The sequence below is a fragment of the Marmota flaviventris genome, chromosome 5, assembly GCF_047511675.1.
Source record: "Marmota flaviventris isolate mMarFla1 chromosome 5, mMarFla1.hap1, whole genome shotgun sequence".
Taxonomy (NCBI): domain Eukaryota; kingdom Metazoa; phylum Chordata; class Mammalia; order Rodentia; family Sciuridae; genus Marmota; species Marmota flaviventris.
The window spans coordinates 105,177,982-105,205,716 of NC_092502.1; the positions used below are offsets into that span (position 1 = coordinate 105,177,982).

The 27,735-nt window shown below is 38.4% G+C and overlaps 1 protein-coding gene across 1 annotated transcript in view; it reads left to right on the forward strand.

Moving 5' to 3' along the window:
- Positions 1-27,735, forward strand: part of Mccc2 (methylcrotonyl-CoA carboxylase subunit 2) — a 75,696-nt gene that overhangs the window by 24,597 nt on the left and 23,364 nt on the right. Inside the window, exons 5-8 of the mRNA XM_027927915.3 lie at positions 793-920; positions 2,688-2,800; positions 20,233-20,346; positions 26,939-27,003. Of these exons, the coding sequence (XP_027783716.1) occupies positions 793-920; positions 2,688-2,800; positions 20,233-20,346; positions 26,939-27,003 (420 nt within the window). The remainder of the gene's footprint in view (positions 1-792; positions 921-2,687; positions 2,801-20,232; positions 20,347-26,938; positions 27,004-27,735) is intronic.

Genomic DNA, 27,735 nt, shown 5'->3' on the forward strand with positions numbered 1-27,735 from the left:
ACTGTTTTAAAGTTTGCATCCATTGTGTCTTCAAGCAAGATAAGTGTATTTTAGACTTCTTTTAGCTTTAAAAAAAATGGCTGTAACATTGAGGAACTTCTGAAAACACACACACAAAAATCTTAGTACTCTTGACGGGGCAGTTTTCATTTTTTGCAAATTATCAAAAGGAAAATTTGAAGCTTTATTGTGAGGGAATTCTTTGCCCTTGAGATTGGATTAATATTATTATGCTTGGTATTATGATTATCTTGTTAGAACCCTTTCATTGAAGAACCATTAGAACATGTGTTTTAGGCCGGGCACAGATTATAGGCGTGAGCCTGTAAATCCCAGCAGCTCGGAAGCTGAGGCAAGAGAATCACGAGTTCAAAGCCAGCCTCAGCAATGGTGAGGCACTAAGCAAATCGGACAGACCCTGTATCTAAATAAAATACAAAATAGGGCTGGGGATGTGGTTCAGTGCTTGAGTGTCCCTGAGTTCAATCCCTGGTAAAAAAAAGAAAATGTGTTTTAGGTTTTTAATTTTTTACTAATTATGTAGGGACTGGTGACATTTTAAAAGTCTAAAAGTCAAGTATGAGTGTGTGAACTTGTTAGAAATACTCATATTTTATAAATGAATATGTGAACCCTAATGAAGCTTACTTTTTGGCATAAGATTGTTCAGTAATTATTAGTGGTCATAGAAGTTGAAAGTTACATCAGAGTGTCTTGTAGTGAGCTGTAATTGGCCTTTGATTTTGAAGACATATCTCATATTCTCTTTCCAATGAAATTTTTGCCTTTCAGAGTAGAGTGCATGATTGTTGCTAATGATGCCACTGTGAAAGGAGGTTCCTACTACCCAGTGACTGTGAAAAAACACCTGCGGGCACAGGAAATTGCACTGCAAAACAGGCTCCCCTGCATCTACCTGGGCAAGTCACAAGAGTTGTAAAAACACTACTGTTAGTTGGTAAAAGGCAAGACTGTATATATGACACCATCAATGGGTACTTAAAAATACTGAAGTATTTCTACCATAATTAACAAGAGAATGCATGTTCTTTGCTCAGAACTCTGGGAGAAAAAGTAAATAAGAACTACTACCATGATAATATTACTGAGGAATAGTTCTGCTAACATTTTAGTGCATGCCAGTTTTTTCTCTGTATGTTTGGATTTTTTTTCATATACATATTGTTTTTCTGTTAATCATAAAGGGTTTAAATTTAAAAAAAGCTGGTTGGTATTTATGGATTGCTCGAGTGCCAGGTGTTATATTAAATGCTTGAGTATTATATAATGTGAGCAGATATAATTTAAGATAAACTTAATTTCCCAAGAAAGTAAATTCATATTTGAAATTAAAATACATTTAAATCAAAGGGGCGAGGTGTGGTGACGCATGTCTGTAATCCCAGTGATTTGGGAGGTTCAGGCAGGAGGATTGCAAGGTCAAGGCCAGCCTCAGAAACTTAGGGAGGCCCTTAGCAACTTAGTGAATCCCTGAGGGCTATGGGTATGGCTCAGTGGTTAAGCACCTCTGGATTCAACCCCTAGTACAAAAATAGATAAATACATAAAATAAAATAAATCAAAGGGTATTTCAGTTTAAAACAGGCACTTCCTGGATATTGGTTTAGTCCAATAAAACTCCAGCACATAGTTTTGGTTTATGCAGGCCTTTGAACAGGTACTGATGTATTTATCTTTTTTGGGGGGAAAGTTAATTTACCTGATAGATTTGCAATATGAATTGCTTTGCACATATAGAAAGTAGCAAATGATGGGCTGTGGCTGTGGCTCAGTGGTAGTGCACTTGCCTGCCATGTGTGAGGCACTGGGTTCGATTCTCAGCACTTTGTATAAATAAATAAATATCTATGAACAACTAAAAAATATTAAAAAGAAAGTAGCAAATGAGACCCAGCTAATTGAATGTGTTGGGCCAGACACCATAGGGGACATAGAGTATTGTGTGATCTCTGGCTTTAGCAAGCTCATAATTAATTGAAGACAGAATGTAATGTGTTAAATCACCATATAAGACTTAATGGTTACAGGCAATAATAATGTGTATAGGACTAGCTAACTTTTTTTTTCTCTGTGTGCACTCAGAGTAAGTGCTGAACCAAACACTTTGCGTACATTTTCATGTAATCCTGAAAACAACTATAATTAGTAGCTACTATTGTTTTCATTTCATGGGTAAGAAATCAGATGCAGAGAATGGTCAGGAAACATGCCTATAATCACAGAGCTATGAAGCAGCAAGCTCCATTTTGAACTTGGCTGACATTCTTATCTACCACTTCAGTCTGCAATGGAATCAATATCAGAAGGCAATATGTGATAAATTATCACATGAATTCTGTAGATGGTTTCTGTATTGGTTTAGAAGAGGGAGAGATACTTTTTTAGCTCAGCTGGTTAAGAGTTTCTGGGTCCTCAAAGGAGAGAATGCTAAACGATTTGTGTAGAATTTTGCATAGCAGTAGGAAAGCCTAATGGGTTTGGGGAAGACTGAATCATTTTGGCTGTGTTGGGAGATTGGTGATAAAGACTCTAGGACAGTTTGGAAAGATAGGGAAAGGGTTTTTTTGTGATTAAGAAGTGATGCTATCATTCATACAAATCTGCTGTGCATAGATAGATATTTTGCTGATGGAGATGCACTTATTGATCTTATTTTCCTTGTTCAGTGGACTCAGGAGGAGCCAACTTACCCCGACAAGCTGATGCGTTTCCAGACCGAGACCACTTTGGCCGCATATTCTATAATCAGGCAATTATGTCGTCTAAAGGTATTACCCAGGTAATTTCTCATTAATGAGGTATGTTGCTTTTTATTCCAAATGTCTTTGCTAATTACACATTCCAGGATGACTTTAAAAATAAAACAGGAGCTGGGTATAGGAGTGCATGCCTGTAATCTTAGCGACATAGGAGGATTCACAAGTTTGAGGCCAGTCTCAGGAGCTTATACTATGTCAAAATAAAAAATTAAAAGATAGCTCAGTGGTAAAGTGTCGCTGAATGTTCAACCCCTAGTACCAAATAAATAAATAAGCAAAACAATCTAATATAGAATGTAATCCTTTCCTATGGAAAGTACCTTAAAGTTGTCTTCACTTATAACCTTTAGTTAATTATGGGAATATTCTTATACTGTAACAAAGGTTATTTACCTAAGGAAATAGGCATTGGAAAGATAGAACACCCAGTATTTCCTTTTTAAGGACTATACTCAAAAACTAGTATTAAGAAAACTTTAGGTTATGTGTAGGGGATATGTGCAAGATAAGTTAATGGTAGTAGCATCATTTATTAGAGTACAAGTTGAAGAATAACCTGCATGTCTACTGATGGGCATTAATGGAAAAGTAAAAATTGTTTTTAGCTGTTAAAACCAATGAACTAAAATTGCATCTATCAATGTAAACAAGTCATAAAAATATGGTAAGTAAAAAAAAAAAAAAAAGTAAAATAGATGTATAACCATTTCCTATGGATGAAAAAGTTAAGGACATCAAGTGTTACTGCATATTGTTTGTGTATAAACTGGCATTTAAACATAAACATTTGGACATGATATACTCTTCTTTTATCAGTGCCTGTGACTGGGGAGGAAGAAGGAGAAAAGAGTCTGGCAAAGAGAATATAGGAGGGCTGGGGTTATGGGACTGGGTTCAATCCTCAGAACCACATAAAAATAAAATATTGTGTCCACCTATAACTAAAAAATAAATATTTATTTAAAAAAAGGTAATATAGGATTGCAACTATATTTGAAATATTTTATACCTTTGAAAAAAAGACCTGAAGTGAATTTAGGCAAATGTCAATATTTATTAAGACTGGACATTAGGTGAATGGATGTTTATTTCAGACCATGTTATAAGCCCCTTCAATATGGTTTTGTAATTTATGTTTGACTTTGTATTAATTTCCTAGAACTGGCATAACAGGAGCCAGAGTGAGTGGCTTAAAATGGAAATTTCGCCACACTTAGATCATTTTAACTAAGTGTGGCGTCCCAGCTCCTTGGAAGGCTGATTCAGGAGGATCTTGAATTTGAGACTAACATAGGAACTTAGCTAGACTCTGTTTCAAAATAAGATTTTAAAAAGGACTGAAAGAACCGAGAATGTAGCTCAGTAGATAGAGTGCTTGCCTAGTATGTGTGAGGCTCTAGGTTCAACTCCCCATACTGAGAAAAAGATGAGATTAAAAAAACTATGAACAATGAACATTTTTTTCTGGGGGGGGTGGTGTACCAGGGATCTCAGGGTCACTCAATCACATAGCCACATCTCTAGCCCTATTTTGTATTTAGAGACAGGGTCTCACTGATTTGCTTGGCACTTTACCATTGCTAAGTCTGGCTTTGAACTTGCAATCCTCCTACCTAAGCCTCCCAAGGCACTGGAAACCATGAACGTATTTTTTGAGTAAGTGATAGATAAAAAAAATCCAAAGTGTCTATTAGGCTTTTTTAAAATTTGTGATTTATACTTTTGTTTATTTAGTTTTTTTATGTGGTGCTGGGGATCGAACCCAGTGCCTCATGCATGCTAGGCAAGTGTTCTACCACTGAGCCACAACTCCAGCCCAGTCTAATAGGCTTTTGATTGAAGATAAAAAGTATTTTATTGCTTATTTTGTTTTCTAAAAATTTTAACATCAGTATTTCTTTCACTCTTGTTTGTTTGTTTATTTTCTTTGGTGCTAAGAATCAAACCCAGGGTGTTGTGCATGCAAGGCAATACCTCCAGCACTTACTGTTTATTTTTTCTACTTCACTTAATTAAATAGGAAGTTTAAGTTAATTAATTAAATAGGTAAGTTCATAGTTAACAGTTGCCTTTCCATATTCTTTAGAACTTCCTGGAATTAAAAAAATTTTCTAATTGTTACTCTATACTAATTTTCATAGTATCCATTCTGATTCTTTCCTCATTGTATAAACTCTAAATTTGTTATCTGCACTGTAGATATTGCTTTGTACTTCACTAAAGTCAGGCGATGTGTACTTCCTATCCTATTGAAATGCCTTCTAGTTATTCTGTCTTCCTTCTTTACTTTTTTTCTTTTCTTTTATGATACAGGAGATTGAATCTATGGCCTTGCCCAAGTACTCTACCACTGAACTACATACTCTTGCTAGGTTGCCCAGGCTGGCCTCAAGCTATTGATCCCCCTGCCTCAGCCTCCAGAGTAGCTAGGATGACCAATGTGCACCACTGTACATGACCTGTCTTCCTTCCTTCTTTTTTTTTTTTTAAATTTTTAATTGTTGGTTGTTCAAAACATTACATAGTTCTTGATATATCATATTTCACACTTTGATTCAAGTGGGTTATGAACTCCCATTTTTACCCCGTATACAGATTGCAGAATCACATCAGTTACACATCCATTGATTTACATGTTGCCATACTAGTGTCTGTTGTGTTCTGCTGCCTTTCCTATCCTCTACTATCCCCCCTCCCCTCCCCTCCCCTCCCCTCTTCTCTTCTCTCTCTACCCCCTCTACTGTCATTTATTTCTCCCCCTTGTATTATTTTTCCCTTTCCCCTCACTTCCTCTTGTATGTAATTATGTATAACCCTGAGGGTCTCCTTCCATTTCCATGCAATTTCCCTTCTCTCTCCCTTTCCCTCCCACCTCTCATCCCTGTTTAATGTTAATCTTCTTCTCCTGCTCTTCGTCCCTACTCTGTTCTTAGTTACTCTCCTTATATCAAAGAAGACATTTGGCATTTGTTTTTTAGGGATTGGCTAGCTTCACTTAGCATAATCTGCTCTAATGCCATCCATTTCCCTGCAAATTCTATGATTTTGTCATTTTTTAATGCAGAGTAATACTCCATTGTGTATAAATGCCACATTTTTTTTATCCATTCGTCTATTGAAGGGCATCTAGGTTGGTTCCACAGTCTTGCTATTGTGAATTGTGCTGCTATGAACATCGATGTAGCAGTGTCCCTGTAGCATGCTCTTTTTAGGTCTTTAGGGAATAGACCGAGAAGGGGAATAGCTGGGTCAAATGGTGGTTCCATTCCCAGCTTTCCAAGAAATCTCCATACTGCTTTCCAAATTGGCTGCACCAATTTTCAGTCCCACCAGCAATGTACAAGAGTACCCTTTTCCCTACATCCTCACCAGCACTTGTTGTTGTTTGACTTCATAAAGGCTGCCAATCTTACTGGAGTGAGATGGTATCTTAGGGTGGTTTTGATTTGCATTTCTCTGACTGCTAGAGATGTTGAGCATTTTTTCATGTACTTGTTGATTGACTGTATGTCCTCCTCTGAGAAGTGTCTGTTCAGGTCCTTGGCCCATTTGTTGATTGGGTTGTTTGTTATCTTATTGTCTAATTTTTTGAGTTCTTTGTATACTCTGGATATTAGGGCTCTATCTGAAGTGTGAGGAGTAAAGATTTGTTCCCAAGATGTAGGCTCCCTATTTACCTCTCTTATTGTTTCTTTTGCAGAGAAAAAACTTTTTAGTTTGAGTAAGTCCCATTTGTTGATTCTAGTTATTAACTTTTGTGCTATGGGTGTCCTATTGAGGAATTTGGAGCCCGACCCCACCGTATGTAGATCGTAGCCAACTTTTTCTTCTATCAGACGGCGTGTCTCTGATTTGATATCAAGCTCCTTGATCCATTTTGAATTAACTTTTGTGCATGGCGAGAGAAAGGGATTCAGTTTCATTTTGTTGCATATGGATTTCCAGTTTTCCCAGCACCATTTGTTGAAGATGCTATCCTTCCTCCATTGCATGCTTTTAGCCCCTTTATCAAATATAAGATAGTTGTAGTTTTGTGGATTGGTTTCTGTGTCCTCTATTCTGTACCATTGGTCCACCCACCTGTTTTGGTACCAGTACCATGCTGTTTTTGTTACTATTGCTCTGTAGTATAGTTTGAAGTCTGGTATCGCTATACCGCCTGATTCACACTTCCTGCTTAGCATTGTTTTTGCTATTCTGGGTCTTTTAGTTTTCCATATGAATTTAATGATTGCTTTCTCTATTTCTACAAGAAATGCCGTTGGGATTTTGATTGGCATTGCATTAAACCTATAGAGAACTTTTGGTAATATCGCCATTTTGATGATGTTAGTTCTGCCTATCCATGAACAGGGTATATTTTTCCATCTTCTAAGATCTTCTTCTATTTCTCTCTTTAGGGTTCTGTAGTTTTCATTGTATAAGTCTTTCACCTCTTTTGTTAGGTTGATTCCCAAGTATTTTATTTTTTTTTTGAGGATATTGTGAATGGAGTGGTTGTCCTCATTTCCATTTCAGAGGATTTGTCGCTGATATACAGGAATGCCTTTGATTTATGTGTGTTGATTTTATATCCTGCCACTTTGCTGAATTCATTTATTAGCTCTAATAGTTTCTTTGTAGACCCTTTTGGGTCTTCTAGGTATAGAATAATGTTATCTGCAAATAGTGATAATTTAAATTCTTCTTTTCCTATTTTTATGCCTTTAATTTCTTTCGTCTGTCTAATTGCTCTGGCCAAAATCTGTCAATTTTATTTATTTTTTCAAAGAACCAACTTTTAGTTTTGTCAATTTTTTCAATTGTTTCTTTTGTTTCGATTTCATTAATTTCAGCTCTGATTTTAATTATTTCTTGCCTTCTACTTCTTTTGCTGTTGTTTTGCTCTTCTTTTTCTAGGATTTTGAGATGAAGTATGAGATCATTTATTTGTTGTTTTTTTCTTTTTTTAAGGAATGAACTCCAAGCAATGAATTTTCCTCTTAGAACTGCTTTCAATGTGTCCCATAGATTCCGATATGTTGTGTCTGTGTTTTCTTTTATCTCTAAGAATTTTTTAATTTCCTCCTTGATGTCTTCTATAACCCATTGATCATTCAGTAACCTATTGTTCATTCTCCAAGTGATGCATGATTTTTCCTTCCTTCTTTTATTGTTGATTTTCGGTTTCATTCCATTATGATCAGATAAGAAGCATGGTATTATATCTACTCCTTTATATTGTCTAAGAGTTGCCATGTGACATAATATATGATCTATTTTTGAGAAGGATCCAAGTGCTGCTGAGAAAAAAGTGTAACTGCTTGATGTTGGGTGGTATATTCTATATATGTCAATTAAGTCTAGGTTATTAATTGTGTTATTGAGTTCTATAGTTTCCTTATTCAACTTTTGTTTGGAAGATCTGTCCAGTGGCAAAAGAGGTGTGTTGAAGTCTCCCATGATTATTGTATGGTGGTCTATTAGACTCTTGAACTTGAGAAGAGTTTGTTTGATGAACATAGCTGCACCATTGTTTGGGGCATATATATTTATGATTGTTATGTCTTGTTGGTGTATGGTTCCCTTGAGCAGTATGTAGTGTCCCTCTTTATCCCTTTTGATTAACTTTGGCTTGAAATCTATTTTATTTGATATGAGTATGGTCATTCCTGCTTGTTTCCGAAGTCCATATGAGTGATATGATTTTTCCCAACCTTTCACCTTCAGCCTATGTATGTCTTTTCCTATCAAATGCGTCTCCTGTAGGCAGCATATTGTTGGGTCTTGTTTTGTGATCCATTCTACTAGCCTGTGTCTCTTAATTGGTGAGTTTAAGCCATTAACCTTTAGGGTCATTATTGAGATATGGGTTGTTTTTCCAGCCATATTTGTTTATTTATGTTACTAAACATGGTTTGTTTTCCTCTTTGATTATTTTTCTCCCCCTTTACTGTCCTACCTCCCACTGTTGGTTTTCATTGTTATTTTCCATTTCCTCTTCCTGTAATGTTTTGGCGAGGATGTTTTGAAGAGATGGTTTTCTAGCTGCAAATTCTTTTAACTTTTGTTTATCATGGAAGGTTTTAATTTCATCTTCCATCCTGAAGCTTAATTTCGCTGGATACACAATTCTTGGTTGGAACCCATTTTCTTTCAGTGTTTGAAATATGTTATTCCAGGATCTTCTAGCTTTCAGAGTCTGTGTTGAAAGATCAGCTGTTATCCTAATTGGCTTACCCCTAATTGTAATCTGCTTCCTTTCTCTTGTAGCTTTTAAAATTCTCTCCTTATTCTGTATGTTGGGCATCTTCATTATAATGTGTCTAGGTGTGGATCTCTTATGATTTTGCACATTCGTTGTCCTGTAGGCTTCTAGGATTTGGGATTGTGTCTCATTCTTCAAGTCTGGGAAGTTTTCTCGTATTATTTCATTGAATAGATTGCTCATTCCTTTGGTTTGGACCTCTATACCTTCCTGTATCCCAATGACTCTTAAGTTTGGTCTCTTTATGTTATCCCATATTTCTTGGATGTTCTGCTCATGGTTTCTTAAGAGTCTTGCTGAGCTGTCTATGTTCTTTTCAAGTTGAAATACTTTGTCTTCATTGTCTGATGCTCTATCTTCTAAGTGTTCTACTCTGCTGGTAGTATTCTCCATTGAGTTTTTAAGTTGGTTTATTGCTTCCTGCATTTCTAGGATTTCTGTTTGTTTGTTTTTTATAACCTCTATCTCCCTGTATAGTTGATCTTTTGCTTCCTGGATTTGTTTGTGTAATTCATTGTTGAAGTGATCTTTCATTGTCTGATTTTGCTGTCTAATGTCTTCCTTGAGACTCCAGATCATCTGAAGCATGTATATCCTGAATTCTTTATCTGACATTCCATCTGCTGCAGCTGTTACCTCTTCTAAAGTTGAGTTGACCTGCATTGCTTGTGGTCCTTTCTTTCCTTGTCTTTTCATACTGCTTGCGTTTCTTTCTGCTTGGTGAAACTGTTGTGTTTTTGAAAATTTCCCGCCCCCCCTATATATTTATATTGCTCTTGTATAGTTGAAAAGTCTCCCTTGCAGGGTCGGGCGGCGGTCTGCCTACCTTGCAGGCGCGGGCGGCGGCTCTGCCCTGCCCCTCCTACCACGCCCGTGGACCACTGGGCCTGTTCTGCTGGTCGGTCGCAGGTCTGCCTACTTTGCGGGCGCGGGTGGTGGCTCTGCTCTGCCCCTACTCCAATTGGGGTCACGCAGGTGGGCCGCTGGGCCTGTTCCGGGCATGGGCGGCGGCTCTGCTCTGCCCCTCTGGCTTGATGACAAAGTGAGAGAGACTCGGGTGTATGTGACTCACTTTCTTTACCAGGAGACCAACTGTTTCTGTTGCCGCTGGTATCGATGAAGTTCTCTCCTCCGCCGCTTTCTGATGACATCAGATCTCTGCCATGTTGGTATCCCATGCGAATGGCAGCATTTCGTTCCCTTTGCCGGGTGACCAAAGCAACGGGTGAGTCCTGACCGGCCCTCACAGGCCCCGTCTCAGTCCTGTTGCCACTGCCTATGAAGGCTCGGTTGGTATTTACCTCCACAGTATTCAGCAGGACCCGGACCGAGAAGCAGTTTCCGCGGGTTCTTTAGCCCTGGGCCAGAGCAGTTCCGGGAGCCGGAATTCGGCCGCTCCGTGCTCGGTGTATGTTCTGATAGGAGCAGGCTCCAAGAAGCAGTTTCCGCGGGTTAATTAGCACTGAGCCTGAGTAATTTGTCTGCGAGCCGCAGGCGAATGGCAGCCTGAAATTACCTGTTCTATGGCTGAATGAGCTGTGATCAGTCGAAAACAGGGATGGTGACGTCAGCTCTCCAAGATGGTGGCCGCTGGCTTCCTCTGTGGTCTGACCGGTGTGGAGAACCGAATTGGACCGCTTTCTTCCCCCGTCTCAAACCCAGAATTCAGCACTTAGTACGGTGATTGCACAGCTGGCAGAAGCCTGCGGAAACTGCAGCGCTGTATCTTTGCGTTGCTATCTCCTCGTTTCCCAGCGCGCGCCGCAGATTCTAGCCGCGGGGAGATTTGCTGAATAAGCAGCGTGACCCTCTGTGCGGACAAATCTCTCGCGTTTGAGCCCCCGTAGCTGATCCTCGTGCGATGGAAATCCTTCCTCTAGGTTTTGGAGCACCCCAATTTTGCTGGAAATTCCTAACAAGATAGCTTTTAGCCTTTCTAACTCGTCATTCTCCCGCACAGTGACGCGGTACACGGGGGTAATGCACTCCCTTTGCCACCATCTTCAGACCCCCGATGAACACAACCCCTTCTTTTATTCTAGAAAGAGTTGTCCTTCCTCTTCTCCAAGGCTAAGACTTTCATTTATAATCTTCTTTTTAAATGGCATTGGGAAGGCTGGGTATAATGGTGGATGCCTATAATTCTAGTGACTTGGGAGGCTGAGGCAGGAGGATTGCAAGTTCGAGGCCAACTTCAGCAACGTAGCAAGACCCTACGCAACTTAGTGAGACCCTGTATCAAAAAATAAAAAAGGGCTGGGGTTATGGCTCTGTGATTAAGTGCCTCTGGTATCTAAAGTAAAAATTAAAAATAGGATTGGGAATTGAACTGAGGGGCTGGGCACACATTATACCACTGAGGTATACTCTCAGCCCTGCCACTTAGAATTTTCATACCAGCCCCTCCTGTTGGCTTCATTGTTTATCCCCCTTCTCTCTGTTACTTTAATATGTTCTCATCTGCTTAATCTTTTTCTCACTGCTAGCAATCATGTTGATATATACTCTTTCTTTAAAGGAAAAAGAAAGAGCACCAAACATGAGGGCAAAAGACCTTTTCTAGCTGTTGCTGTTCTTAAAGCTTCTCTCTCTCCCTGGATCACTAGCCTTGTTAAGCAGGGGCCATGGGCCAGTGTTTTCATTCCTGATTACTTGCTCTCTCCTTCAACCTCAGTGCCCTCAGAGGGGCCCACTGAGCTAGAGGCCTCATCCTCACACCACACAGCCTCTTGATACTGTCCTTTGTTCCCTTCCTAAAAATCTCCTCTGACTTCATGCCACTGGGGTTCCCTATTTTCCCACCTTCTCTACTTAATTCTTCCAACCTCACCTAAGAACCTGTCCTCATCCTCACAATTTAATAAACTCTCAAGTTTTACCTGTCATCTCCATGACCTTCCTCTGATCCTGCCTCCCTCTGCATCTCTAAACCTCAGGGGTTCTGCAGATTTCCCACTAATGCCTTATTGTAAAATGATGTAATATGGTCTCTGTCCCCAGTCCTGGCACAGAGCTCCTAAAACCCTTGTAATTGCCTGGGTGGTAGGAGAACCTTTTGTTCCCCTGTTTGGCCTCTGCCCCCTGCCCTCTCCTAAAGGCAGGACTCCTTAGATAAGGGTGCAGGAGAATCTTTCATTCTAACATTTGGTCTTTTATCCTAATTCTTGATACAGAGCTTCTACATGCTCTGGGATTTCCTGAGTAATAGGAGCATCTTTTGTTTTAATGAGATGGACTCTTGGTGGAGTCTGGTCACCAAATGCCCCCAGTCGTGATCATAAGCTTAGAAATTTCTGCTTTAACTTCTGTTCTCTGAAGAGGAGACAGGGACTGATAGCAGAGTTAAAGATTGATCATACTTGAATGATGAAGCCTCCACAAAAATCCCTGACCCAAGAGGTTTGGTGAGCTTCTGAGTTGGTGAACGTTTCCAAGTTTTGGAGAGTAGTGTGCCTGACTGCACGGGAATAGAAACTCCTAAGCCTGGGACCCTTCCAAACCTCGATATATATCTTCAGCTGGCCATTCATACTTGTTTCTCTAAATGCTGTGAGCCACTCTAGCAAATTAACTGAAACCAAGGGGGGAGTAGTAGGAACCCCAATTTATAGTCATTTGGTCAGAAGTATAGTTGACCTCCTGGTACTTGTCATTGGAGTCCCAAGTGGTGGCTCTCTTGTGGTACTAAGCCTTTAACCTATGGAATTTGATCCTCTCTCCAGAGTGTCAGAACTGAATTGAATTAGAAGATACCCAGCTGGTGTCCATGGGAGAATTGATTGCTGGGTGCAGGAGGACCGCGCCCCCACTCTAGTGACAGAAGTGTTGAGTGACTGTGTAAGAGAGCAAGGGTTTGTTTTTTCCTATATCTTTTCAGACTTGTGCTCAAACTAAACATTGAACACATCAAGTTCCCCTGTTAATTTGTTCTTTCCCTGTGTCCTGCGCCTGTCTGTGGTAGGTACCAACTTCTTGAGTTTTCCCTACGATTGCAACTTGTCATCTTTGACTCTTTCCTCTGCTTTCCCCTCCTACTTACACTTTTTTGGTTCAAAATATTTTTCTGATTTTTCAAATCCCCAGCAGTTTCATTTATCTCTTCTATCTAGATAGATCCTGAATAATTTCTCCTACTAATTTCTTGAAATTAGAACAATATCAAATTAATTTTTATAGCATCATCCATTTTCTTAAGATAGTGCCTACTTGATATTTATTAAAAGATGAATCTGTATAATTGTTAAAGTGATATCGGACATATTGAGTGGTTCTCTTTCTTATATTTAGTGTTTGTTTTGTTATTAACTTTGACTTACATGGACTGATAAAAAACATTTAAAAATACCTTATTATATAAATCAATTATTTGTAACTCACTAAGGCTTGGATACAGTTTGTCCCCCAAAAGTTCATGTGCTGAAGCTTGTCCCCAGTGTAATATACTGAGGTGGTAGATCTTTAAGAGTTGGGGCCTACAGGTAGTTAGGTCATGAAAGCACTGCATTGGAAAGGATTGATGTTGGTATTTGGAGTGGGTTGATTCCTGTGAGAATAGTTGGTTGTAAAAGAGTGAACCAGTGAGCTGGTGTTAGCTCATTGGTAGAGTGCTTGCCTAGCATGTGTAGGCCCTGGGTTCGATCCTCAGCACCACATAAAGATAAAGATAAAGAAAGAAAGAAATTGTATTCATCTATAACTACAATAAACAAATAAACAAACAAATAAGTAGATAAAATTAAAAAAGAGTGAACCAGGACCCTCTTCATCTTGCACATACTTCTGCCATGATGACATCTGCTGTCTTGTGGTACATTTAGAAGGTGCTTTTCAGAGGTCAAACAGATGGGACTGCCTCATCTTGGACTTTCAGTCTGAAAACTGTAAGCCAGATAATCATCTTTTCTGTAAAAAGTACCCAGCCTCAGGTATTGTGTTGTAATAACACAAAACAGACTAATACATGACTCCAGTTATGATATATATATATATATATATATATATATTTTTTTTTTTTTTTTTTTTGATAGTGATAATGAACTTCAGTAGTCAAATTCCATTTTGTTTCCTCCCTAAGATTGGCTTTTTATTTAATTTTATTAACCTTGCCTATTGTAAATCCATTTATCCATTTATTTCTAAGAAGAAAAAGTAGGCCCAAATCTCCATCATGTCAGCTTAGGAACTGAATTACTCAACAAGACTCCTAAAGTGCAAGAAGTAAAATAAAGAATCAATAAATGGGATGGTATTAAACTAAAAAGCTACTTCACAGCAAAGGAAACAATCAAGAATGTGAAGAGAGAGCCTATAGAATAGGAGAAAATCTTTACCACCTGCACTTTAGATAGAGCACTAATCTCCAGGATATATAAAGAACTCAAAAAACTTAACACACACAAAAACCCCAAATAACCCAATCAGTAAATGGGCTAAGGAACTGAACAAACACTTCACAGAAGAAGAAATATGAATGGTCAACAAATATAGGAAAAAATGTTCAACATCAGTAGCAATTAGAGAAATGCAAATCAAAACTACACTGAGATTTCATCTCACTCCAGTCAGAATGGCAATTATCAAGAACACAGTAATAATAAATGTTGACCAGGATGTGGGGGGAAAAGTTCACTCATACATTACCAGTGGGACTGCAGATTGGTGAAATCACTCTAGAAAACTGTGGAGATTCCTCAGAAAACTTGGAACCAAAAAATGGAACCACCATTTGACCCACCTATCCCACTCCTTGATTTATACCCCAAGAACTTAAAATAGCATTACTATAGTGATGCAGTCATGTTTCTGTTATTTCCTGTATCTTTGCAGTCTAAAAATGTGGGCAGTTTTCTGCAGACCTTCCAGGTTATCACTTTATTTTTGCTCTCAAGGAGAAAAAACAGTTGCCCTAAGTACTCACATGTGAAGTACTCCCTCTCCTTTCATGTTTTCTTCTTGCAGGGTGAGTCTTCAGACCCTGTCTGCTCTTGGGATTTAAAGTCCTGGGATGCTTGTGTTGGTCTCTCATGGAGTCTCACATCTTCCTGAGGCTCCTTTGGGGGGCCTTCTCCACATCATGACCCAGTGCCCTAGTGGTTTTCTGAATGTGCTGCTTTTGTTTTTCCAATGTGGTTTCCATGTTACTGGCTTCTGAAGCAGAAAATTTATAATCTCCTTCAGGAGTGGGATCTTCATATTTGCTTTCTTGAGACCTCATGTTATAATGAATCTTTATAACTTACTGATAGTCCAGTTTGCTGTAGATTGATCTTGGCTATGGCATAGCTATTCTGATCCTTGTTTTACTGTAAGCCTTACTACATTACATCAGCAGCAGGTATTTTTGCTTTTGCTAACAAATCGTTTCTTCTGAAATAGGCCTTCTTTGTTTAGCCACATTTGCAGTTTCTCGGGCCTTTCATTTTTTTGTTTTCTTTGTGTTTCTGTGTATTTTCTCTTCTTGGAGATATACTTAAAATTATTCTTATGGGCTCCTCTTTCCCTGTTATCTTACTTCCCTCTCTTCCTTCTTCCTTTCCTCTTGGCTTAGCTCATTAGTTTTGAAGTTCAGATTTCTTTTTTTTTTTTTTTTTGGATTGGATAAAATTTAACCCAGAGACACTTTACCACTGAGCTATATCCCCTTTTAGTATGTATGTATGTATGTATCTATTTGTCTATTATCATTTTGTACCAGGGATGGAACTCAGGAGTACTTAACCTTTAAGCTATATCCCCAGCCCTTTATAATTTTTATTTTGAGATAGGCTCTTGCTAAGTTGCTTAGGGCCTCACAGAATTGTTGAGGCTGGGTTTGAATTCATGATCCTCCTACCTCAGTCTCCCAAGCTGCTGGGATTACAGGCATTTGCCATATCTTCTTTTTTTTTTTATTTTGTTTTAGACCTTAGTAATCGTTTTGAGGGACTTAATATGATCTCATTATTTTCCAACCAGGTATAGTGGCACATGCCGGTAATCCCAGGCAGGAGGATTGCAAGTTGGAGGCTATAATGGGGAACTTAAACTCTGTCTCAAAAAAAAAGGGGAGAAGGGTGGCTGGGGATGTGGCTTAGTGATAAAGTGCCTGCCTACAATGTCTGAGGCCCTCGGTTCCATCCCTGGGACTACCAAAAACAAGAGAAAAAAATAGCATTTTAACCTATTTTAAAGATGGGTAGAGTTTGAGAGAGAGGAAATCAGTCTGATTACATTGAGGCTCTGTAATAAAAAGACTGAGGGAAAAACAGAATGTTCTGGGTCGGATGGACTTTTTGCATTCTGTCTACATTTCAAACCTATCCATTTGGAACAGATAAGCTTGAGTCCTGCAGAACTGGCAGTGTTGGGTTAGGATAGTTGTTAATGTCTTTATTCTGGACAACTGTTGCATTGAGATATGCATTTTGTGGCTTTTATTTTTCATGGTCTTTCTTTAGGTAGAGGCAGGGGAAAATGTGATTCAGGTAGTATTTGCTTTCCACAATTACTTTTAATTGAAAACGAAGTTAAGACAAGAGATTTAAAAGAAAATATATCATTGCTTTTATTCTTTTTTCCTTTCTACACATCGCAGATAAGAGATAGGAAAACAACATTGTTACATTTTTAATAGCTTTTCTGTAAAGCAGTTGGAACCCTCTCCCCCCTGCCAAGTTATATTACATTTATGACAGTATTTCTTGAACTAGAGAGTCATCTACAATTTTGCTGTGGGAGAATAGAGGTCCAGAGTTCACACAGCTTTTCAGAATCAGGTATAAAACCTCTTGACTCCTGTCAAGACCCTTGCCACAGGGCATCCTGCTGATGTGCAGTATTTAATTCATTTGGTGCAATGAGAACCAGTGTCTATTTGTTGAGGCAAGACCTGGAAGGGTAACAAAATTTTATTTGAAGTTTTCCCAGATGATTGCCTCTGTTTTGTAGCATCTCATTTCCTTCTACTCAGAAATTTTGCTTGTGGAAGTGATCACAGGGTTTGTTCTTATCAATTTTCTCAGCCTCCTTCTGCTTTCTTGCTTATGATTCAGATCTTGGAATCACCTTGGGTCTTTTTGCCCAAGAGATCTTAGGATCTCTTGGTTTATTCCTGTGGCAGAGCAGGCCTCCTTCTCTGGTGACTGGAAAGACTATATCCTCTCAGTTGGATTCTTTGGAGTTTGCCTTTGTCCTGATACACATTGACACAATGCCTGGGTTGTACCTCCAGTATAGCCAAATATTTACCTCTGAGTGTGGTCAGAGAAGTTTATGGTCATTCGTGTTACATCCTTTTAATTCTTCTTAGTGGAGAGTTCAGCAGCATTTTCTTTCTGGGGTTCCAGATCCTTTATCCAGAGAGCTTTGTCCATTGTGGCCTCATGGAAGCTCGTTGTTGGACCACAAGTGAATTTGGGCCATGAGAAGTTGTCAGTATTGTCTAGGCCTAGGACCCCTATGCTCTGTGAGCTGGATAAGCTGGAATTCTTCTTGTGCACATCCATTCTGTCCTCTTTTGTGGTGAGTGAATTAAAATTAAATGATAAGAAAAGATTGTGTAACAGTGACTAGTCATTGGCTGGTGACTTCTTTTTATCTGTGTTCTCTTATTTAAGTTTTATTTCTTTTATCAGCATTTGCCCAAACAATATTAAAATTTTGCCTGTTAAATACTTGTAACTAGAATGGCCTCTCTTATTGATGAAAACATTTGATAATTTTGATTCCTGTGTACTTAGTAACTCTAGCTCTTATTTTTAAATATTTTATAGCAGCTCTCTTAAGATACCATATAATTCATCCATTTAGCATGTTAAAATTCAGTCATTTTTAGGATATCATGGAATTGAATTAAGTTTAGAATATTTTTATCTCCTTATTAGCAGTTACTGCCCACTTCTGCAGAGTCCCCCAGCCCTCGGCAGCCTCTAATCTACTTTGCTTTGTGAATTTGACTATCTGAACATTTCATGTAAATGATATCATAGAATAAAGTGGTGTGACTGTTTTTTTCACTTAAGATTTATCCATGTCTTGCTTTTGGTTTTTCTGAACCATGGATGAAACTTCAGCTTATGAATTTGGGGGGCACAAATATCCATTCCGTAGCAGATGGTGTGGTGGCATTTTGACAAAGGAATCCCTCCTTTTCTCCTCCACCCCCGTCCTTGTCTTTGAATACTTGCTGACAGTTGCTATTCTTTCCTCTCCTTTGCTCTCTAGTTGTTTTCATGGAATCTGCTACGCCTGTTTAGTTCTTTAGGTCTTATTTTTGAAAACTGTTCCCTTTTAGATCCTTACATCATTATGACTCTTCTCTAAGTTCCTGGATTTTTTTCTTTTGCATGCTAAAGTAGTTTGAACTCAACCTGGTGTTTTAGTACAAAGAACAACATGATAAGGTGAAATTGTGTCCTTTACTTTCTGCAGAACCTTAAAAATGAAAAAGCCCATAACATTTCAAACATTCAGAAAGTGCACAGAGGGCTGGGGCTATAGCTCAGTGGTAGAGTGTTTGCCTAGCATGCATGAGGCACTGTTTCGATCCTCAGCACCACATAAAAATAAACAAATAAAATAAAGGTATTCTGTCCATCTACAACTACAAAAAAAATTTAAAAAAAGAAAGTACAAAAAATAATAAAACAGAACACTCACGTGTGTACCACCCCAATTTATTGTGTTGACATTTCATTTTGTTATTTTTGCCTCAGATTTTAACAAGTATTTAGCAAATATATTTTTAAAATGTATTTTAAAAATGTATTTATCCATAATTCACTTACTACTCAAAATGTTGTACTGATGGGCATGTTGATTATTTGTATCTATTTGCTATTTATAAACATGGGTAAAATGAATGTTTTCTTGTGTGCTTGGAATGTAACAGAGGTAGACTTTAAAACAAACTTCTGGGCAGTGGACAAGCAAAACAATAAGTGATAAACTCCTCTATAACATGTTGAGAAGTGAGTCTTACAGCCTCTTTTAATAACATACAGGAAAAGCTTTAGTTAAGGAAAAATGCTTTATTTTTGTGATGGCCATTTAGGTGGAAAAATGTTAAATTGTCTTACTTTCATTTTTGGTTTAGTAATAATATGGCATACTGTTTTTCAAAACAGATACTTGCATGACTATAAGGCGAACTAATGGAATACTGGAATTAGTAGCAAATATTGTTTTTATACTATAATTTTAAAACAATCTGTTATAGACATCATTTTTTAAAATATTTCTTAGTTATAAATGGACACAATATCTTTGTTTATTTTTATGTGGTGCTGAGAATTGAACCCAGTGTCTCACGTGTGTGAGGCAAGCACTCTGCCACTAAGCTACAACCCCAGCCGCAAAGAGCTCTTTTCTTTGGTGATATTTCTTTTTCTGTGCAGGGATAATGCCAAACCAGTACTTATTATTATTTGTGCCATACTAAAATTCAAGCAAGAATTTTTTACATCCCTTTTAAAATTTTCCAATGAAAAAAACATATAAGAGGGCCTGGAGTTGTGGCTCAGCAGTAGGGCACTTGCCTAGGACGTGCAAGGTCCAGCCATGATTCCCAGGTGCGGGCCCTGGACTTCTGGGATCAGTGATCCTCTTACCTTAGCTTCCTAAGTGGCTGGGAATACAGGTGTGCATCACCATATTTGGCTTTTAAGCAAGATTTTGAAAACAATGGTAACATCAGTTTTATATTTAGAAAATATCATTTTTGGGGTAACACAATATATTAATAACACTCATTTGAAGAATTATTTCAGTATTCCTGTGAAATAAGTGATGGTTATATAGAGGATTTATTTAAACTGGGTGTCACATGGGTTTCTTCTTTTTATTAATTGTTTAGTCCATTCTTCTCTCTGACCAGGAGATTGTCCATATATTTTGAGAAGTATGATATAAGCCCTTTAAAATGTTTTATTGATTGATAGGTGATACTAGGGATTGAACCAAGGGCTCTTTACCACTGAGCTATATCTCTATCCCTTCTTATTTTTTATTTTGAGATAGGGTCTTGTTAAGTTGCTCAGGCTAGCCTGACCTTCAAGATGTTTTGATAAAAAGTCTGGATACTATTCCAAACATTGAGAGGATTCAATTTTTCAAACAAAGTTCAGGGATCAGCTAGTAATATCCCCTGGTTTGTGAGACTGTAGGTCAAACACCACATAATTCAGTGCTTGCGCTGCATCTCACGGTGGTTTTATGCTTCCATTCCAGATAGCAGTGGTCATGGGTTCCTGTACAGCAGGAGGTGCTTATGTGCCTGCAATGGCGGATGAAAACATCATTGTACGCAAGCAGGGTACAATTTTCTTGGCAGGACCCCCTTTGGTAAGAATATGAACTCGACTGAAGTATATATGACATAAAATATACCACTTAACTGTGTTTTTTGGTTTGTTTTTTGGTACTGGAAACTGAACCCAAAGGATCTTTACCATTGAGCCACATCCCTGGCCCTTTTTTAAATGTTTAATTATTGAGACAGGGTCCCATTAAGTTACTGAGCACAACTTTGAACTTGTGATCCTTCTGCTTCAGCCTCCTGAGTTGCTGGGATTATAGGCATGTGTCACTGCATCTGACTTAAATATATTTTGATGGTTTAAAAAATATTATGGTAATATATATATTTCATAAAATTTATCATCTTAAGTGTACAATTCTGTGGCATTAAGTATATTCATATTATTGTGCAGCCATCAGCCTACCCATCTCTAGAACTTTTTTGTCTTCCCCACTGAAAGCCATCAGACACTAACTCCTATTCTTCTCAGCTCTACCTCCTTGGCAACAACCACTTTCCTATCTGTCTCTGGATGTAGCTACTCTAGGTACCTTACATGTAAGTAGAATCATATAGTATTTGTCCTTTTATGAAAGGTTCACTTTGCATAATGTCCTTTTATGAATAGTTCACTTTGCATAATATCTCTGTTGTAGCAAATGTCAGTATTACATTTCTTTTAAAAGCTGAAAAACATTTCATTGTATGTGTATACCATATTTTGTTTATCCATCTCCTGTTGACATTTGGGATACAATTTTGGACTATTATGACTAATACTACTATGAATATGGGTGTACACATATCTGAGTTTTTGCCTTCATTTCTTTTGTGTATATATAACTGGAAGTGGATTGCTGGGTTGTATGGTATTCTGTATTCACCTTTTTAAGAATCACTTCATTCTTTTTTTTTTTTTTTTTTGTAACTTTATTTTATTCATTTATTTATATGGTGGTGAGGATTGAACCCAGTGCCTCACAGGTGCTAGGCAAGTGCTCTACCACTGAACCACAATCTCGCCCCACTTCTTTTTTTTTTTGACTGAATGACATTCCAGTGTATGGTTATGCTGCACTTTATTTATTCATTTATCAGTTGATGGACATTTAGGTTGTCTCTTTTTTTTTGGACATTATGAATAAGGGTGCTGGGAACATTCATGTACACATTTTTTATTGGACATGTTTTCATTTTCTTGGCATATACGTAGCAGAATTGCTGGGTCATTTGATAATCATGTTTGACATTTTGAGGAACTGCCAACCTATCCAAAACATGTTTTACCTTCCCACCAGCAGTGCATGAGGGTTCTGATTTCTCCACATCCTCAACAACATTTGTATTTGTGTGTCGGTCTGATTATAGCCATCCTGGAGGGAGTAAAGTAGTACCTCATTTTGGTTTTGATTAGTGTTTGCCTAATGGCTCATGATATTGAGCATCTTTTCATGTACGTATTGTCCATTTGTATATATTTGGAGACATGTCTATTCAGATCTTTTGCTCATTTTATAATTGGGCTATTTGTCTTTATTGGGCTGTAAAAATTCTTACATTCTCTTGATACAATTCCCTTATCAGATATATGATTTGCAAATAGTTTTTCTCATTCTGTGGGCCTTTTGCTGTCTTGATGATATCCTTCGAAACACAAAATTTTTGAATTTTGATGAAGTTCAACTTATGTTTTTTTTCCTTTTGTCACTTATATTTTTGGTTTCATATCCAAAAAAGCTTTGCCTAACCCAAGGTCATGAAGATTTATTCTTTTGTTTTCTTTTGAGAGTTTTATAATTTTAGTTTGTACATTTAGGTCCTGATCCCTTTAGGGATAGTGTGAGGTAAGGCTTAAGGAAGGGGTCCAGCAGTGCTTTACAAGTGGATATACAGTTGTCCCAGCATCATTTGTAGATAGGACTGTCCTCTTCTCTGCATTGAGTGATCATGGCTGAAGAAATGAACTGATTCTTTTTCTAGCTCATCTTTACTATTTTTCAATTCAGTAACAAATTGAGAATTGTTAAGTTAAGCAAGGTGCTCACATACAGTATATTAACTTTTGTATAAAATAGGGGAAATATACATTATATTCTTATACAAGCATTAAAATTCTGTAAAAGATACAATAAGTATAGAGTAGAGGAAACAGGATGGGAGAATGGCCTTTGACTTTTGAATTTATGACCTATTAAAAAGGTTTTTCAAAGATTAAAAAAAATAAGAGCAAGTTAGAATACCCGTGAGAGGTCTTAATTTTTAATGCTAACAACCTTTATGAACTACTGGTGGAGCCAGCTATATAATTTGTAGACCCTGGTACAAAATGAAAAATATGGGACTGCTTTTTCAAAAGTAGGAAAAAATATCATTAAGGGTACTAAAGTATAAACCATTTCCTTTTCTTCTATGTTCCCTTTCTTCTGTGGTCCTAAATTATAGTCGTGTTTTTTTCTTTAAATTTACTTTTTTTTTTCTTCTTAGTACCAGGGATTAAACCCATGGGCTCTCAATCATTGGGTCACATCCCCTTTTTATTTTTTATTTTGAGACAGGGTCTTGCTAAATTGCTCAGGGCCTTGCTAAGTTGCTGAGGCTGGCTTTGAACTAGCAATCCTCCTGTCTCAGCCTCCTGAGCTGCTGGGTTTACAGGCATGCACCACTGTGCCCAGCCTCAATTTACTTTCTAATGTTATGCTCCCTCTGGCATAAGAACTCCCCTTCCCAGGAATCTCTGCTTCCAGTGGGCCATCCCATCCCACAGAAGACACTATTCTCAACAGATGTGCAGCCTCCATGCCCAGGATGTGCTTGTTGCCTAGATCAAGAGAGGATAGGAGGTTAGCTTCCACCTCCCACCCTGTTCCCTGCTGTAGACCACACCTCCATAATGCAGCTCAGGACAATGACTGTCTTTTGGTGCTTCATCTTGAGACACAGATTCTCCCTGCACCTTCTCTGCACGCACTCGAGGCACATGCCGCAACAATTGTTAGGTGGGCATGGGGAAGAGGAGGTAGGCCCAGGTACAGGTCAGGAGGAAGCACAGAGCTAAACTCATCCCTGGAAGGTGGCAAAGGCAGATCAGGAAAGAACTGCGACTCCAAGCCCCAACATATGTGCCCCATTGTCCTCTCAGATGTCACTTACAAAATACATATTCAAAGATCAAGAATTTTAACGATTGCTGGGTGGTGGCATGTACCTATTGTCTCAGCACTTGGGAGGCTGAAGCAGGAGGCTCTCTTGAGCCCAAAATTCTAGACCAGCCTGAGCAAGTTAGCAAGATTCTGTTTCAAAACAAATCAGAACAAGAATTTCCAAGATTAAGAATGCAGAGATTAAGAATTTCAAGAGGGTGACCACAGAGCATTAAACCCCAATCACGGGACTCTGCTGAGAGTGAAGCACTATTCAGCCTTACTGGCCATCCACCCAGGATGACTGGATTTTGTCTCTGATGCTTTTCCTCACCTCTGCTTGGGCTGACTGCACATCAGTGACTTGGTGGTGCATTCTTTGCTTTGTTGTGTTTCAGTCACATAGTGATCCTAGACTTGAATGATTAGTACACCTTCTAACAAAATACCCCACAATATAAGAAAAATCCAGTGCTATGCAATAGGTAAAAAGAGGAATGTTGTCAAGCAAGTTATAAAACTATATTATACACACAGTGGAATATTATTCAGGCATACATAAAGTGAAGTTTTGACATATGACAACATAGCTGGTCCTTGTAAACATCATGCCAGACAAAAAAGGGCACACATTAAATGATGCTACTTGTGTGAAATATTTAGAATAGGTAAATTCATAGACACAAGAAGGATCAGTGTTGCCAAGGACTGGGAGCTGGGTGGGAGGGGGAGAGACTACTGATGTGGATGGATTGATGAAATGATCTGGAACTAGATATTGGGGACAGTTGCAGAATCTTGGGAATATGTGCAAAGCTACTGAATTGAATGCTTTTGTGCAAAATGCTGAATCTTATGATATGTGAATTATATTTTAAAAAGTAAATTTATCACTTCAAAAAGTCAAAGAATCATCTTTGGTTTTGGAATACGAATACAAATTTATTAAAAAGAGTATGTTAAGGAGTTCATGCTTGCTGGGCATGGTGGCACATGCCTGTAATCCCATTGGCTTGGGAGGCTGAGGCAGGAGGATTATGAGTTCAAAGCCAGCCTCAGCGAAAGCAAGGCACTAAGCAACTCAGTGAGACCCTGTCTCTAAATAAAATACAGAATAAGGCTGGGGATGTGGCTCAGTGGTTGAGTGTCCCTGAGTTCAATTCCTGGCACACACACACAAAAAAAGTTTATGCTTTTGGGGGCTGGGGTTTTAACTCAGTGGTAGAGTGCTTCCCTAGCATGTGTGAGGCATCACATACAAAAATAAGCAAATAAAATAAAGGCATGCAGAGCTGGGAATGTGGCTCAGCGTTAGAGCGCTCGCCTAGCACGGGCAGGACCCGGGTTTGATTCTCAGCACCACATAAAAAATAAAGGCGTTGTGTTGTGTCCATCTACAAAAAAGATATTCATTCATTCTCTCTCTCTCTCAAAAAAAAAAAAAAAAAAGGCATGCTGTCCATCTACAACTAGAAAAAAGTTTTTTAAAAAAAGTTCATGCTTTGATGTAGTGTATTTCCCAAGTGATAGTGTTAATTTTTTATAACTCTTATGGAAGATAAGGTAAGCTGAATGGTTGCCATTTAAAAGTAATTAAAGTCTCAAGGTTTTATTCAAAATGCTGGCAATTATTATTCCTTAACACTCTCATGCTGAATGTAATAGCTGTCATGGATTAACAGAAGAAGAAAATGCAAAGTTTATATCTGTGGAGTTGTTCTGTATCGTTTACTTTCTATTAGTAGTTCTTACTTTTCATTAGAAAATGAGTAAAGAAATTTGAAAACGTCTACTGGAAATATAGGCAGCATCTTAATAACTGGAGTAAAGTGTCTGTTCTTTGGATTCAGATTTTTGTGTCAGAAAGAAGCAGCTCAAACAGCCAGAGAAGCCTCAAGTCCTCTAAAACTGAACCTTCCTCGGTGGTCTGACTGCCTTTGGAAGCCCATGGTTAGGGGAGGAAAAAAAAAAAAAAAAGCAGGCACCCCATCCACTCAATTCTGACCCCTGCAGACTGTGGAAAAAAGGCTCTGCAGTTTCACGGTGTGACATTCAGGTGCTGTTACTTTGAGTAGCTGAGAGTGATTGGAACAAGGGGATAGTAATCAGCTTTAGAAGGAGCTTTTTGTTCTCCTGTCTTGTTTCTTTTCTGAACTTGTTATTTAGTAGAACAAGCTGTTTTAATTTTCTCCAACTTTTATCATTTTTGCACTTACCACAGTATCAAACATGTTGTGGGTGTTCAATGAATATTAACTGATGACAAATCCTTGTTTTTTTTTTCAGTTGATATTAGTCAGATATTTAAAAATAAATATAGTATATCTGTTGTTTATTCCTTTTTACAACTTTAAATATCCAGACACCTCTTATAATTAGTTATTGTCTGGACTGAATGCTATTGTACACTGAAATTTTTGGAAAGAAGAGAACCAATAATTGGTTCCTGGGGGCGGAATAATTGGAGTTGGAAATTTTAATTATTTCTCCCTGTGGAAAGATATTTAAGACAGAACTTTTGATGTGGTGAATGATAGATAAGTCATTTCTATGCTGTATTTTAGATTAACGTTCATTATTCTAATAAAAACCTTTCCTGTGTGAAAAAGAAGAAACAAATTAATCAACCCAAAGACATAGGAATCAATATATAATTCCTGAGGAATCAGCTTGGCATTTAGCATTAAACGATTTTTCTCTCTTTTTCCTGTTGCAATTTCTCAGGCTTAATTGAGTCATTCTTGATTTATTACTTAAGGTTTCTTTCTTTTTGGTCACATCTACTAGAGCTTAGATTTCAGTACTTTTGGAGACTTTTTCTCCTTGCCTTAAATGTAGAATACAGAATTGGTGATAATAACTGGAATTTTACAGCCTAGAATTCAAGTATTTGAAGACAGAAAAATCATGGTCCTGCCCCCAGGGAACACTCAATGATGACAGATTTGTGCAAATTTCTGAAACCCAGTCTGGCAAGAATCTGAGGTTTAATTCTGTGGCCACAGAGAGACAGGCATTACTCTGTTAAGACCATGGGTGTCATTCACCTTGTGGAGGCCTGCGTGGGTCAGGGAAGAGGTATGGAGCAAGCAACTGGAGATGGGTCTCACAGGCTAAGGGAATTAACGCAGTAGGTGAGAGGAGAAGGGATCCCAGGCAGTGGGAGGAGCGTGCACAGACTCAAAGGCTTTCCAGTGTGTTGAGGCAGCGAGCATCATGGAGGGGAAGGTATGAGCCTTCCATCAGAATCCCCTGGGCCCAAGTCAGACTCCATTGCTTTCACAGGGGCTGTGGGAATGTTCTTGATGAGGTTGGGTTCAGAGTTTTCATTTGGAAACTAGAGATAACCTCTTGGTTTGCTAGTAAATGAAATGAGAACACTTAGTTCTTCATCTCTGTGGAAGAGTGTAAATGTGGTCAGGTTAGGAGATGAACTCATTAGGAAAGCATTTTGTATCTCCAGGGGATCAGTCACTGTTGATTTTTATCCTTGTAGGTTAAAGCGGCTACTGGTGAAGAGGTGTCTGCTGAGGATCTTGGAGGTGCTGATCTTCATTGCAGGTGAAACAGGAATGGTTGTTTCTTTTTAGGATTGATTGTCATTTTGTTTATTTAACAGAGGTTTTACATTATTATTGTTATTATTAATTAATTTATTATTATTATTATTTATAAGTATTAAGCTTGCCAGGCCAAACTAATTTAATTGTTCCCAGTCAACTGTTCTGGGATCAATTCTTTGGATTACAGTTGCATTTTGGAATGCAATTCTACATGCATTGCATTGGATGCAAGTTGAGCATCAGCTTTTTCATTATAGCTGAGAAGGGTTGTAGAGACAGGTTTCTTGTGTATTTTAACAAACACCCTTAGAGTGCCCTTATTTTACAGGTGGGATTGAGGGGCTTGGTGATACAGGACAGGAATGTGGGGTGATAAAGATAAGTGTAAGAGGACCATATCAGGGGCTAGGACAGCAGGATCAAGTACTCCTTTAGGATCTGAGAAATTAGAGATACTTGGAGACATCCACATAGAGATTGCTGGGCAGGCAGTTGGCTGTAAGAGTCTGGAGGCGAGATCAGGACTGGAGATTTTTATTTGGGGATCATCTGCACAGAGGTGGAATTTAAAACCTTTGGATTAGGCGAGCTCACCTCATCATGAATGCAAATAGAGAAGAAGGCCCAGCACCATGTCCTCAATGGCAAGCAGATCTGATCACGAAGTTGACTGGCCTGGCAGGTGTAGTAAGCTTCCCTTTGCTCTGCCATATCATAGACCCAGGATGCT